Source organism: Scardinius erythrophthalmus (assembly GCF_964197995.2).
Source record: "Scardinius erythrophthalmus genome assembly, chromosome: 8".
Taxonomy (NCBI): domain Eukaryota; kingdom Metazoa; phylum Chordata; class Actinopteri; order Cypriniformes; family Leuciscidae; genus Scardinius; species Scardinius erythrophthalmus.
In genome coordinates, this window is record NC_138228.1 from 3,933,077 (window position 1) to 3,947,667 (window position 14,591).

Here is a 14,591-nt window from a genome sequence, read left to right on the forward strand (position 1 = left end):
AGAGAATGAGAGGATCGAAGCATCCTCTGACCGCGCTTTGTGTATGTGTGTGTGTGGGGATACTTCTATTGTTATCGCCACTCTATTACTCGGCCCGTCATGAATAATGGTGGTCATGGTTACCCGGTGCACAGGTGGCCGACTTGGGTTTGGCATGCCAGGTCTGAAAAAAGTGTGTGTGGGTGAGCTACTGTGAAACCTAGTCTGTCAGGAAAGCCGGTGCGAATGTGTGTGTGTGTGTGTGCTGCGGTGAAACACAGAGTGCTAGGTATCGCATACCTTGATGCACATCCAAATGAAAGAGGTAACACAAGCGGAGCACTACACAAATGCGCATGTGTTCATGTTAAAGTGAAATGTAAGCCGAGTTACTTCCCACCGCCAGATCGCCTGATAATCGGGTCTGAGAAATGACGTTATAAATGACATTGCGCATCAAATGGAGCTGCGAGAGAGCTCTGGTTGTTCTGAGATACTGTGTAATCATCTAGGCTCTATTATTTCATGTTGTCTTAGCTCTCTGTGGAGTCACTTCTGTAACCTCCTTATTCCCAGAATGCCCTGTTCTTTCCTCATCACACCTCATTGTACTAGCAGAGAGTTCTGGACAAAGAACGAGCGTTGCAGAGAGAAAGAACAGAAAGAAACTTTCATAAAGAGCCTCTTCATTTACCCAAACCAGTTTTCTCTCATGCGCTTTCACTCCGGGACGCGATAGCCATCGTTCTCGTTAATGTCTTTTGTGTGCGCCTGCTTTAGATGCAGAAGGACAGGTGGAACGAGAGTGCAGCGTTCGTCTTCTCGGTCACCGAGCCCAGAGAAGAGAAGAGGAGATGTTGGCACTGTCTGAGCTTGTGTATCGAGCACAGATGACTTAGCATGAGTCAGCAACGCCCTGGAGCGAAACAGAGAGCAACACACTGATTCCTGCACAAGGATGTTTAGCTTGTGAAACTCATTTCTGTTGAGAAACTCCAGATCAGCCCCACTTTGAGTTTTGCATTTAAGGATTACTGAGCAATTGTTGTGTAAGGGACGGCATTTTTATTTCAGAGCAGATATGTTGTGCTTAAATTCCAGTGGATCTGATAATATTGTTGTTGTTGTTTTACTTTATGATATTTCTTTTCATATTCTCAGCTCTTTTGAATTCAAGATTATTTTTTTTGCACTTCTTGTAGGTGAGAATAATCACAAAAGTAAATCCATTGTCACTCCTACACATCATCTCCTGCTTCTCATGTTTTTCTCTTGTGACAAAGACCCCGATAATCTTTCTTTCGTCTCAGAAGAGCGTAATACTGTGCTTAGAAGAATTGCCAACGTACCAATTTCAATTTAAAATTCTGAGATTTCATTATCAACTCAAATATTTGGACCAAATTATCTGAGCCAGTGTTGTTATTATTGTTAACTAAAAACTAAAACTAGTTACACATTATTTGGACGGTCCACTTTAGACATTCTACTTACTATAAGTAACTTTGCAACTCCATGTCAACTAGCAGTCATTAGAGTATTAGTAGATCGTAAGCTTAATATCTGCTAAGACTTTATTTTTATGTACATTCTACTGACTATAACTAACTTTTTACAAGTTTATGTCAACTTATTCTACTAACCCAAACCTAACAGTCTCTAATGAGAATTAATGTAGTTGCAATATAGTTAGTATAGTCAAAATAAAGTGTAAAACTTTTCAAATCTGTAATTGTAATTTATATACTGCTAGTATATCAATAATACTAAAATAACGCTGAGCTGAGGTGAAAAAAACGAGTCTAAACTGGTGTTCGCTGGCTCAGCTGGTCTGTTGGCTTGTTTTTAGAGGGGTTTTGCCACTTTTTAGCTGGATAGACTGGATGACAAGCTAAACCATATTATAAATACCAACTTGCCAGGCTGGCAAACCACCTAGACCAGTTTAAACCAGTTTAAGTAGGATTTTTAGGGAGGGATGCAGTCCACTTTATAGCTTTATCCTCATCCTATAAATCATAGATTGTCTCATTTGTGTCAAAGACATTTTAGGTGACGTATCTCAACATTTTCAGGCTTATAGTTTCACATTCTTTGTCTAGATGTTCAGGTTTTGTGTGTTTCAATTACCGTGTTTGTGAGCCGTCAGTTTCATTCTCCCCATGTTGCCCCCCCCCCCCCCCCCCCCGACAAGATAATGAATGTTTTCCAGATGTGAGATTACACAAACAATCTAGATTTTGTCCCCCAGCAACTGGATGTGTGAGTAAGTGTAGATTTAGTGTGGTCTGAAGGACATTAATGCCTCCAAATGCCAAAGTCTGGTTTTATCTGGTGCCTTGGCTCTGATGGAAGTGCTGTGTTCGGGGAACCGTCCTTTTGGTTTTTGAGCCAGAGACCACTCGCTAGGGCAGAATGTGTGTTTGCGTGCCCGGAACGGTCTGTGAAAGACAGGCTGTCCCGAACACACTGCTTTAGAGCGATTCTGGGTGTGGATGATTGAAGCCCATGGTGTTCCAGTTGAGAGGACACAATGTGTGTTTTTCTCAGAAAAAGAGAGCGAGGACTGTTCTTGTAGATGCTGGAGATTTTAGGGCCTGGATCGTTAAGGAGTAGTTTCCTAAAATGAAAATTTTGTCGTAATTTACTCAAGTTGTTCCTGTATGGCTTACTGTGAAATTGTGATTTTTTTTTTTTACATAATGAAGTGAACAAGGGCCAAAATGACAAAAACACCATGACCTAGTCCCCTGAAACAAGTGACTTGTGTGCTAATCTTGTTTTACGAAGCAAATACAATAGTGTTGTGTCAGTTCCGACTGATCCTCATTATTCACTTCCAGTCGTCATATGGGTTTGGATTGAGCAATTGATGACATGCTCTTAATTCCTGGATGAAGTAAACCATTTAACTTGTTTACACACTGGGCTTAATTTTGGCATGGACTGCTGGAAAACCCTCTCACACTTCATGAAGACAGCATTTTGTGTGTGTGAGTGGCTGGTTCATGCATACGTGTGGTTTTGTTCGCTGAGTCAGTTCAGTAGGTCAGTTAAAACAGCATTGATAAGCATCTTCCTCCCTCTTTCTCTCTCTCGCGCACTTGCATGCATGTGAAGTCTGGGCCTGGTTTTGTTTGTCATGCATTTAGATCAGATTTGGTGTCTGTTGGCATGAATTCAAAGATAGCAGGACATTGTGTGAGCATGATTCTTTCTTTTCTGTGCCATCTGTCTTGTGAGGACAGTTTTGGCAGCACACTTTGCTCCTTCAGATGGATCTCACTGAGAAATATCCAGGTCGTATTTAAAAAATCGAAAGAAAAAAAAGTAAATTGTTTAGTTTAAAGCCCTTTCAAGGTCATTTTTATTCACTACTTTATTACATTTAGTTTTCTTTTAAAAACAGCTTCACAAACAGTCTTTTCAACCACACACAGTATCATTATTTCTGTATTGCAAATATTCACATTATCAAAGAAGTACTGGGGTAAATGTTCATAGTTCGGATATAAACACAGCAATCAAAATCGAGTAAATTGCCTTTTGAAAGTTACTTGACACTTCAAATAACAATTATAGCACTTACATCGTTACACCAGTAGGTGGCGACAAGTGACTGTTAAAAATGTATTTGCCATTGAATCATTCAGTCAAGAGTTTCCTTCAAAAACGCTGATTCATCCAGTAATGAAACGAGTATTTATGAGTAAGGCATTGAATCATTTATTCAAATTAATAAAACATTTCAAATAGACTGCAGTCTGCATTTTGTCAGAGCCTCTAGTAAATGACGTTATTTTGTTTAGTCGTCTGTTCAGAACCGTGATCTCTATTCTCAATTTATCCAGAATTGTGCAGCTCTAATTATTTGGTTTTGATAGAATCCAAAATATCTCCAAATTTAAACTGACCAATAAAATAAAGTCGATAAAAAGGACTGAGATCATCACAGCATTTTATAGTGCTTTCATTTTTTCCAATGTATTGCGACAGAGATTGTTTTGGCTCAGTGTGCTCATGTTTAGTCTGCTAATGCCATGTTTTGGAGGCTTGTTAATGCTCACAAGTGGCTTCTTGCGGTTTAATTGTATTTTATGTACATGTATTGTTGAGTTTGTTGAGATCTTCCCTCAGCTCGGCCTGCTATGATGTGCTCTGGACTTCCAGTGTTTAGTCTACCTCCCGTCTGTCCGCCACGTTCGCTTGCGAGTGTTTCTTTCAGGCCTCAGTCCACCCATCCTGCCAGAGCGCCGTGTCCTTCTGGTGTGCGTCTGAGATTAGCTCCCAAAACTCTCTGCTGTGTTGATATTAAGTGTGTCGGGCAGTTTCGGTCTAGTACACTCAGCAGTTGCCTGGGTCTTTGACCTTTATTGGTGTGCTTTGAGAGAGAGGGTTTGTTTTATCACTTCTCTCACTCCTCGTTGTTATATCAAATAATAATTTGTGGTGTTTCATATTTGACCTCTCAGGAACCTGTTAACTCTTTCCCCGCCATTGACAGAAGTTTCTGGCTTCTGGGGCGCTGTTACACATCTTCTGAAAGAGTAGAGAATCTCCAGATCAAAACACATGTGAAGAAGCAGAAACAAGCGATTAACATGTAAATTAACACGATTATCAAACATTAAACCACATATAAATCAAACCTGCCGAATGTTACTGAATGAAATGTCGAGCCAGGACGAGCTGCAGGACTGTGAAGCTTTGAGTGTGTTGATCGACTTCAAGTTTTTTGCTTGAAATGTTGCTTTTTTTATGAAACTTACCTGTATTCAAGCTAGAATAAAAGTTTTTTTGACAGTTTTTTACAACAAAATATTCCGAGGGCCGTGAAACTTTTGTGCAAATGATCAAAAATGCTGGCTGGATTTTTAATAGTAAAACGGTGGCGGGGAAAGAGTTAATGATGTGTGGTTTGTGATGTGTGTGACTAGCTTTGAATAGAAGCAATTTGGTTGTGTGTTTGCGAATGTTTAGATGATTTGGCCTCTTATTCTTCCACTGGTAGAACTGAGTCTGAATGTGGGTTGGGCATTATTGGAACTACTTTTGCCCAGACATTTCACCTTTGACCTCAAATCCTCTTTGTGTTGAAGAGTAAGTGTAATCGATGAGGGCATTAATTAGCGAGCCGGGTGACCTAAAAAGCCGGGGTATAAACGCAGGGGTCGGTCAGGGGGTCACCGTTCCTCCCCCATCTGTCTGGAGGACAATCTCACCCTTTATTTTTCAGTATTTGAAGAACACAAAGACCAAGGGAGAGTTTTCTAATAAGCCCAAGGTATTTTGTGGAAATTAAATTAGGTGTAAGACGTTGTTTTTCTTCAGAGGGCTAGGAAGTTCATGGCTCAAGAACAGATTGTTATTAGCTGTTGGGAACTGGTTTTATTTTGTGATGTGTTCAGGTTTGTGTGTTTACATGTGTTTACTTTTGTTTCACGCACAGCGGTCGAGTGTTTACGTTGGACTTCAGTGCCATGCGAGTGTGTGACCTGGAGTTTGACCTAGTCCGGCGTTTGACCACGCCCCCCAGCTCTGAAACCACGCCCACAACCACAAGCCCCACCCCCGACTGCCTGTCCGTGTGGAAGTACTACTGTAGAGATAACTTCGGCTGGAGGGAATATTCAGAGGTGAGACGCCAATCTGATCCATTCTTTCTCTTCCTTGATTTAAATAAGCAAACAATTAAATGATATGTACAAATACCCAGTAAAATTTTTGAAAGAAATGAATACTTTTATTCAGCAAGGATGCATTAAAGGGATAGTTCACCCAAAAATGTTTTATTCTGTCATCATTTACTCACCCTCAAGTTTCTGCTGAACACAAAAGAAGATATTTTGAAGAATGTCTGTAACCAAACAGTTTATGGACCCCATTGACTTCCATAGTATTATTTTTCCATACTATGGAAGTCAATGGGGTCCAAGGTTTCGAGGTATCATGGTTTCCATAAAAATGATTAAGCAATGCAACTGTTGATTGTCAACACTGATAATAAGAAGTGTTTCTCTTGCACCAAATCTTGATTTTCTGTGACACTGAAGACTGGATTAATGGCTTCTACAAATGCAGCTTTGCATCACAGGAATCTTAAAATATATAAAATAGCAAACACTTATTTTAAATTATAATAATATTTCACAATATAACTGTTTTTAGTGAATTTGTTTTTCCCAAATAAATGTGAGTTTGTGTGTGTTTGTTTGTGTATATATGTGTGCGTGTATGAGTTTGTGTATTTGTGTACGTGTGACTGTGTTTGTGTGGGCATGTGTTTGTGTGTGTGTGTTTGTTTGTGTGTGTGTGTGTGTGTGTTTGTGTGCGTGTATGAGTTTGTGTATTTGTGTACGTGTGACTGTGTTTGTGTGGGCATGTGTTTGTGTGTGTGTGTGTGTGTGTGTGTGTGTGTGTGTGTGTGTGTGTGAGTGAGTTAGTGTGTGTGTTTGTGTGCGTGTGACTGTGTTTGTGTGGGCATGTGTTTGTGTGTGTGTGTGTGTGTGTGTGTGTGTGTGTGTGTGTGTGTGTGTGTGTGTGTGTGTGTGTGTGTGTGTGTGTGTGTGTGTGTGTGTGTGTGTGTGTGTGTGTGTGAGTGTGTGTGTGTGTGTGTGTGTGTGAGTGTGTGTGTTTGTGTGCGTGTATGAGTTTGTGACTGTGTGTGTGTCTCAAGTCGAACCGGCTTGCACACACACCAGAGAAGACGTCCTGTTCTATTCACAAGTGCCTGAAATCAGAGCATTGCATAAGCGTTCCTTTGGTAACAAAGCTTTTTATTTCCTGTGAAAATCTCCTATGATGGATACATTCTGACCAGTGCTCCGGATGAATCGTGTGGGAGTTGGAGCGCATGTAAGTGTGCTGTTGTTCTCTGTGGAACTCATTTCCTCCCTCTTTCTCCATCTCACAGCCGGTGGTTCGGTTGATCGAGGAGGCGAGCGGTCGAGGTCTGAAGGAGGTCCGTTTCATCACACTGCAGAATCAGTACATCCTGAACATCCGCGAGGGCTTCCAGCAAAATGCTGTTTTCGGTTTCCGCCGGCAGATCAAAAAACGCCCGCTGTTCCGGTCCTCCATCATGCTCACGCCTTACCTCCAGTGAGTATCTGCCTTTAAGAGCCGCAAAATCTCTTGTTAGACACCCCTGATTTCACACTGAATGTCCCATAACAACCAATTTGGCCTCCATTTTGGTTAAAAATGAGTTTGTTTTTCAAAAAGAGTCCTCTGGATGCGCTCCAAAACCCCAAGATAACACGCAAGTGGTTCACTCCTCACTGAGAACACATATCCGACTCCCGATTTAAAGTGTATCTCATTTTAATTGCTTGAAGAGCAGCATGTGCCTCCAGAAACATAATATTCATACTTGCCTAACGCTAGAACATGGACTGTGGCCTAGGCTAGTCATGAGGAGAGAATCATAACTGGAGTGCTTATTTACAGGGACTGAGAAAGAAACCGAACGCAGCAGATGTAAGAGGGTTGAGTGGGTTTCTGACCTGTCAGGCTCGGTGGGAGAGAGTTTAACGTGACCATATGAAAGTCAAATTTTTGTTCTGGTGACATTTTCCTGTGCTGTCTTTCATCTTTTACATCTACTAAGTCACTCAGGCCTGTTAAGGGTCAGAGAATTATGGATATTTTTTTCCCTGTATGTTCCCCTAAAGCTAAATGAAGGCGAACAGCAGTTTTGAATCTTTTCCCTCGGTTTTACTTTTTCTTTCTCAATAGATTCAATGTGTCCAACCGTAGCCTCCGCCACGAGCATTATTGGATCAGAATCAGGGCTGAGCGAGATATGTTAATATTTTAGTATATCAATATTCAGAATATCTCCTGATATGTATTTGCTCTAAAAACTAATTTTAAGGACCGAACCCATTTTAACCAAGTAGTTTAAAGATAAATACATATTTTCCACATTGCTAAACATAAGTATGAATAGCAATATATATTTAAAAATTTGTATCCACCAATATAAAAATTTGTATCTACTTATACCTTTCCAAAATGTGTGTAAAATTTTTGGACAATTAAATTGATCAAAAGTGACATTTATAATGTTACAAAAATTTTGGTTTCAAATAAATGAAACCTTTATTTTCATCAAAGAAAAATGTAGCACTAAAATTGTAATAATTAACATTAATAATAATCAGAAATATTTCTTAAGCAGCAAATCATCATATTAGAGTGATTTCTGAAGGATCATGTGACACTAAACACTGGAGTAATGATGCTGAAAATTCAGCTTTGATCACAGGAATATATTACATTTTACTATATATTCACATAGAAAACAGCAATTTGAGTCTAACAATATTTCACTGTTTTTACTGTATTTTTGATCAAATAAAGACTGATTCATGAAAATAAAATAAACTCACTTTTTTTTGATACTGATGTTTAAATCAGACATGCTATCCATCTTAACGCTCTCACACTTGCAAGAGAAGGAGGGAATGTCATTCCCATCAGTCTGCTCCTGTTGTCGCCCATCTAAAGGGTCCTGCGGCGTCAGGAACACACTGTCCCGAGCGCAGGGGTGCAACTCATTACTGCGATTGACAATTTGGCCGAACCGCTGCCTGAGTTAACGCTCAGCAAGCAGCATAAATCTCCCTCTCGTTCACACACACACACACACACACACACACACACACTCTCTTTACAAACAGACCCTTTCCCAAAAGCATTTGCTTATCTCTTCAATAAGATTGCCCTCGTTTCATTTCCATTCGCTTGTACACAAACAATGCCTCTCAACAATATATGGTTGGTGAATTCCTGCAGTTCTTGCACCAGGAAGCAAGTCGCGAGAGGAAGGTAGCGCAAGATAAAAGTTAACGGATGACTCATAAGGTAGTCACACTGACGCTAGGGATAACGTTCACCTGCTAGATAACAAGTGCCATATTGAGTCACAGGACTGAGCCCTGACCTCCATTTAACCACCACCTCATAAACACACTCCGAGTTTAAATTGACCTTTCTCCCAGTTTATCTCTCGTGAGGTACTGATACAATGCAGAAGCTACACTTAAGTTATTTCTGTAGCCATTAGTTTCACAATTCAACTGTCTTCTTTCTATTCATTTATTTCTGTGTGTTGCATCATTTTGGGCCAGATTTGCTTAACTGCTTTCGCCATAGAAACCCTCATTTAGCATTAGGCAAGGCAAGTTTATTTTTACAGCACATTTCACATACTATGGTAATTCAAAGTGCTTTGCACAGAAAGGAATTTTAATAATCACAAAATAAAAGCAAGAAAATTGATAAAAGATGATACATAGATAAACTTCTCATCTGGCAAAACACCAGTTTATCATATTTAAAATTACATTACAAAACTACTGTCAGGATTTACTAAAAACACGCAAGGGAAATTATGGCGGACCTTGTAGGATATGTTGGAGTTTTCCTTTCAGATGAATATTTAAATGAATCATGCAAGGTGATTTACTATGGTTTGCGCTAGTCAATTTACTAGTATTTGCACCATTATTTAACGATTTAACAATCCGGTTGCATCTGTGCTCTTTCATTTGCGTGTCGTCAGTAGATCACGTGTGTCTTTCCACTTTTTTTGGGAATTACTCTCTCACGCTAACTTGCCCTGTTTAGTAAATCTGTCCCTTAATCTCTTAATGACCCCATGTTTTCCTCTCTTCATTAGGACTCTCGGTGGCCTTTCCTCAACATTTCTCTCCTCCCTGGAAAGTTCTGGAAACCAGCCTCTCTCTCCGACGTCAAGCACTCCCTCCAAAGTGTACCCTGAGACTTGGTTACCCATGAACACCAGTCAGGACTACCTGCAGGTGCCGGTGTCCCGGGATGACCGCAGCTACCGGACCGTTTACAGCCTCTTCCACAAGACCGTGTCCGAGACCAAGTTCCGCATCCTGAAGATTCTCCGTGTCCAAAACCCCTTCCTATGGGAGAAGTACAAAAGGTGTGTCTCAAATAATCCTTTGTGCAACGTTGTTTAGACTGTGTGTGCATGGCCAAAAGCAGTGTTTAGTAAACACTGAGATTACAGACTGGTTGAAGACAGACAATAAAAGGTTATCTTGGCAGATCTGTGTTTCAGAAACGTCTGTAACGTGACTTTTCTTTCCCACCGCTGCACAAGTCTTTGAGGCTTTGACGTTTGCATTCACAATGCTAGGTGTCAACCGCGCTAACGGTTCTTACTAGGTTTTTGTGGGTCGGAAACAGCTGTGTTTTTGTGGTAGATCCATGAGGTGAACTTCTCAACATGTAGAGAGGAAGAGAGTGAGAGTGGTGAAGCCTTGGTGTACTTTAATAAGATAGTGACATGGAAACACGGTTTCGTCCCTCTCAGCTGCGGATGATAGGTCACAAATAAGGGCTGAGTCAGGAAGAGTGAGTAACCGCTGACTCGTCTGAATCACGCGACCGATTAGATTAATCCTTGCATATTTCAGCGTGTCTAGAAACGCATCGCTGGAGTGATTGCTGTCTTTGAATGCACATTGGACATAAATATGATAATAGGGTGACAGATTAGGTATATTAAATCTTGGAAGTCTAGCATAGATGTTTTCAAACCTTTTCAAGCCAAAAACCCTTAAATATAACCCTTCCTTTTTTAAATTTGAATACGAGTTAAAGGATTAGTTCACCTCAAAATGAAAATTTCCTGATAATTTACTCACCCCAATGCCATCCAAGATGTCCATGTCTTTCTTTCCTCAGTGGAAAAGAAATTACGAAAAACATTTCAGGATTTTTCTCCACACAATGGCAACCAGAATGTTGAAGTTCAAATCAGTGCTGTTTCAAAGGGCTCTGCACGATCCCAGCTGACAAATGGGGTCTCATCTGGTGAAACGATCGGTCATTTTCTAAAAATAAATCAAATTTATACACTTTTTAACCACAATTGTTCGTCTTTTGCCACAATTGCTGGTCTGCGACGCGCCACATATTACGTCATCATGCTGGAAAGGTCACCAAAAAAAAGAAGAAAATAATAATAATAAATTAAAACAAAGATATCGGATGATTTTGAAGTTGGAAGAGAAAATGAGATGGAAATTTTCGCCCTTCCCTACCTTTTTGAACCGGAGTACACGGACAAATAACTTAGAAAGATGACGTGACGCGTGACCTTTCCAAAGTCGAATGTTGAACTTCAACATTCTGGTTGCCATTCAACTCCATTGTGTAGAGAAAAATCCTGAAATGTTTTCCTCAAAAAAATTATTTTCTTTTCCACTGAGGAAAGAAAGACATGGACATCTTGGATGGCATTGGGGTGGGTAAATTATCAGGAAATTTTAATTTTGAGGTGAACTAATCCTTTAACACAACAAAAGGTTACAAGTATACTAAGTGAACATAAGAAAAAAGAAAGGTAAAAGGGGACACATACAAATATACTTATGTATATATGCTCAAGTATAATAAAATAGTAACATAATCAAATTCTGTAAAACATTTAAAAAAAAATAAAGAATATGCAAAACATCCGTGTATAGTTTTTCTTGGCTTTTCTGTGATGAGTGAATCTGAAATCCTATATATCGCTGGGAGCTGAATATATAGGTGTGGTTATCTTATTTACGTGCTCCTACGTGTCTCAAACAAAACTCTAGAATATCATTCAAAGATTCAATGCAATGAACCTCTCAAAGTCCAGCAATTAGTTGTTCCTGGCGAGCACCTATTGTAGTAGCCTGGGAAAGAGAGCTGAAGGAATAAAGGTTGGTGTGTTCGTTCATATGCCTGTGCAGGTGAAGATCTTTTGTACAATAGTCGGAGTGTTTCCAGGGTGTTGGCCAGCGAGAGAATGTCACTGGGTAAGCAGCATGAAAGCGGATTTGTTTGCATCAGTAATAGAAAGGACGAATCAGACTGATGGCTCGGTGTAAAGGAGATGAAAGGAGAAGCTGAAACAACACGAGTGATGTCTTCACTGACGCATGCGGAGTCGCTGCTCCCCGCGAGCGTGTCAGTCGGTGTCTGTAGGGTCACACGAGGTCAGTCAGTGATCAGAGAATCTCTCTCAGCCAGGCTGACCTCGCTTCCCCTCGGCACACAACAATAGAGGCACAGACTCGGGCTAATGCTGACTGGGTTCACTCGGGTCCCTGGCGCTCATCTGTTCACTCACCCTTTCTGTACCCTCTCACTTCTCTGTTTCCATTTGACCAGATGACAGGCTGAGAACTCAAAAGTTCAGCTTGTTTTCTTGTTTTTGTGCGAGGACAGCTGCCTTCTGGCAAACAGAAACTTTTTTTTAAATAGTTTTCATACTGTAACTGTTGACATCAGGGTTCAAAAAATAACTTTTTTGTCAACCTAGCCATGAAGTTGTAAAGGGAAAGGAATAGGATATGTTTTCCCTTGCGTAATTAACAGCAATCTTTAGGAAATTTCAAAATATTATGCATTATAATGTGATGCTTAAATTCACTTGCAGCAATGATTGATTTTAGTTTTAGTGTTTTATCGACTGGACTGTCGGCTTATCAATCTCAACTTAACTCTTTCCCCGCCATTGATGGAATTTTCTGTCTTTCTGTGTTTTCACTGTTATACGGTAGGGGGCGCTGTTACACATCTTCTGAAAGAGTAGAGAATCTCCAGATCAAAACACATGTGAAGAAGAAGCAGAAACAAGCCATAGCATATGTAATCAGATGCATATGTAAAATAACGTGATCATTAACTTTAAACCGCATATAAATCAAATCTGCCTAATGTTACTGAGTGAAATGTCGAGCCAGGACGAGTTACAGGACTGTGAAGCTTTGAGTGTGTTGATGGATTCGATCGACTCTATCTGTGTTTTGATCATCGTTCTGAATCCGATCCTGACGCAATCTTTGACAAAAATGTGATTTTTCTCAGCTTTTTGCTCAAAATGTTGCTTTTTATGAAACTTACCCACATTCAAGTGTTGATAAAAACGTATGAGGCTAGAATAAAACAGGTTTTTGTTTAAAAGTAGAGGATCTCCTCTTTCCTTTGATATATGTTCAGATATTCATACAACAAAATATTCTGGGGGCTGTGAAACTTTTGTGAAAATTATCAAAAATGCTGGCAACTTTTTTTTAGGTGTCCTAGATAGAAGGTTGTAACAAACGCTTTCTTTAGTTGATGTTTTGCATGTTTTTAATTTACATCATTCATCTACTTGCTTGCATCAAATTATAGTTCTTACAATTGAATGAAAACCATGTATTATGTTGCAGTTCTTAACAAAGTTACAGGCCAACTGGTTTGAATCCAGGTTTTCTTACACAATCTTTGTCTGTTCCGTCTTTCCTTTGTCCTCTTACTTGTCTTGCCTTTTTTATATCAGTGTTTAATTGAAATGTCTGTTTCTCATTGTCTTCATAGGAAGAAGGAGTACATGTCACGTCGCATGTCTGAGATGGACCGCATGCTGAACGAACGTCACTTGTTCCACGGCACGTCCCAAGATGTGGTGGACGGCATCTGTAAGCACAACTTTGACCCACGCGTGTGCGGAAAGCACGCCACCATGTTCGGCCAAGGCAGCTACTTTGCGCGCAAGGCTGTCTATTCCCACAACTTCTCCAAGCGCTCGCCCCGCGGTGTGCACTACATGTTCCTGGGCAAAGTGTTGACAGGCAAGTTCACAGTGGGCAACCCTTCCATGCGCCGACCACCCCCTCTGAATCCAAGAGACGCCTCCAGCGACCTATTCGACTCCTGCGTGGACAACTGGATGGACCCACAGATCTTTGTCATCTTCAACGATGATCAGAGCTATCCATACTTCATCATTCAGTATGAAGAGGTGAGCAATACAGTGGCTATTTGAAGAGCGCTGCACATCTGGAGACTTGAGACTCGTGCGCACGTTCGGCCAGTTCGAAAGGAGACGGAAGTGGTTGTGCGCCGGCACTCTGAATGGAAATCATGGATCATATGGGATACATTTGGATATGATTCCCACCCTCAATCCTGTGTGAGGGTTTCTGTGCGACCTTTCAGTGCCCATCTTCTCATACCCCTGTGAATACAAATGGGGATTGTGTGTATGTGTGTGTGGAGTCCCTCCTCTGTGTTGGACATTTTAGTGTGTGTGGACGAGTGGCTTTTTTGGCTGACCATGGATCGGGACACGCTTTAGTAAGAGGCCCGTCGATTGCTTGCCATTCGGACTCGTTGTTCGGACTCATAAGCTGTTGTTGCAGCTTCACATTCTTATTCTTTTTTCCCAAAAGACTCACCGTTTTCCCATTGCTGCCATTCTCACGTTCCATACTTGCTATTTGTTCGAAGTTGTAAATATGTTCTCCTTGTTTATATTTGAACTGTGTGCCTTTTGTTCATAAATAAATTGTTTATTTATGTTAGTCAATGTAACAAGTAAATAAAAACAATTTAAAGAGAATGTACCTGATGTGAAGTTTTGATTGTTTGTTCATATGCGACGTTCAGTTGACAACAACTGACCAAATTTGCCTCTGACCTTTCTAATCATAACCGGTGGTTATCTGACAATTCACATGACATCGCTGCGTGGGCGGAGCCAACGTGAAAAAGAAAATAGAGACTGATCCTTTGTTCATCTAGTCGAGTTGAAAACACAATATCGA

General features: G+C 40.5%; 1 protein-coding gene across 2 annotated transcripts in view; it reads left to right on the top strand.

The window, feature by feature from the left end:
* The window catches only part of tiparp (TCDD-inducible poly(ADP-ribose) polymerase), a 40,817-nt gene extending 26,431 nt beyond the window's left edge, over positions 1–14,386 (top strand). For both annotated transcript variants that reach the window (XM_081372905.1, XM_081372904.1), the window contains 4 exons: positions 5,429–5,615; positions 6,893–7,080; positions 9,665–9,940; positions 13,363–14,386. In XM_081372905.1, coding sequence (XP_081229031.1) covers positions 5,429–5,615; positions 6,893–7,080; positions 9,665–9,940; positions 13,363–13,810 — 1,099 coding nt within the window. In that variant the 3' untranslated portion in view covers positions 13,811–14,386. The remainder of the gene's footprint in view (positions 1–5,428; positions 5,616–6,892; positions 7,081–9,664; positions 9,941–13,362) is intronic.
* The last annotated feature ends 205 nt before the right edge of the window (positions 14,387–14,591 follow it).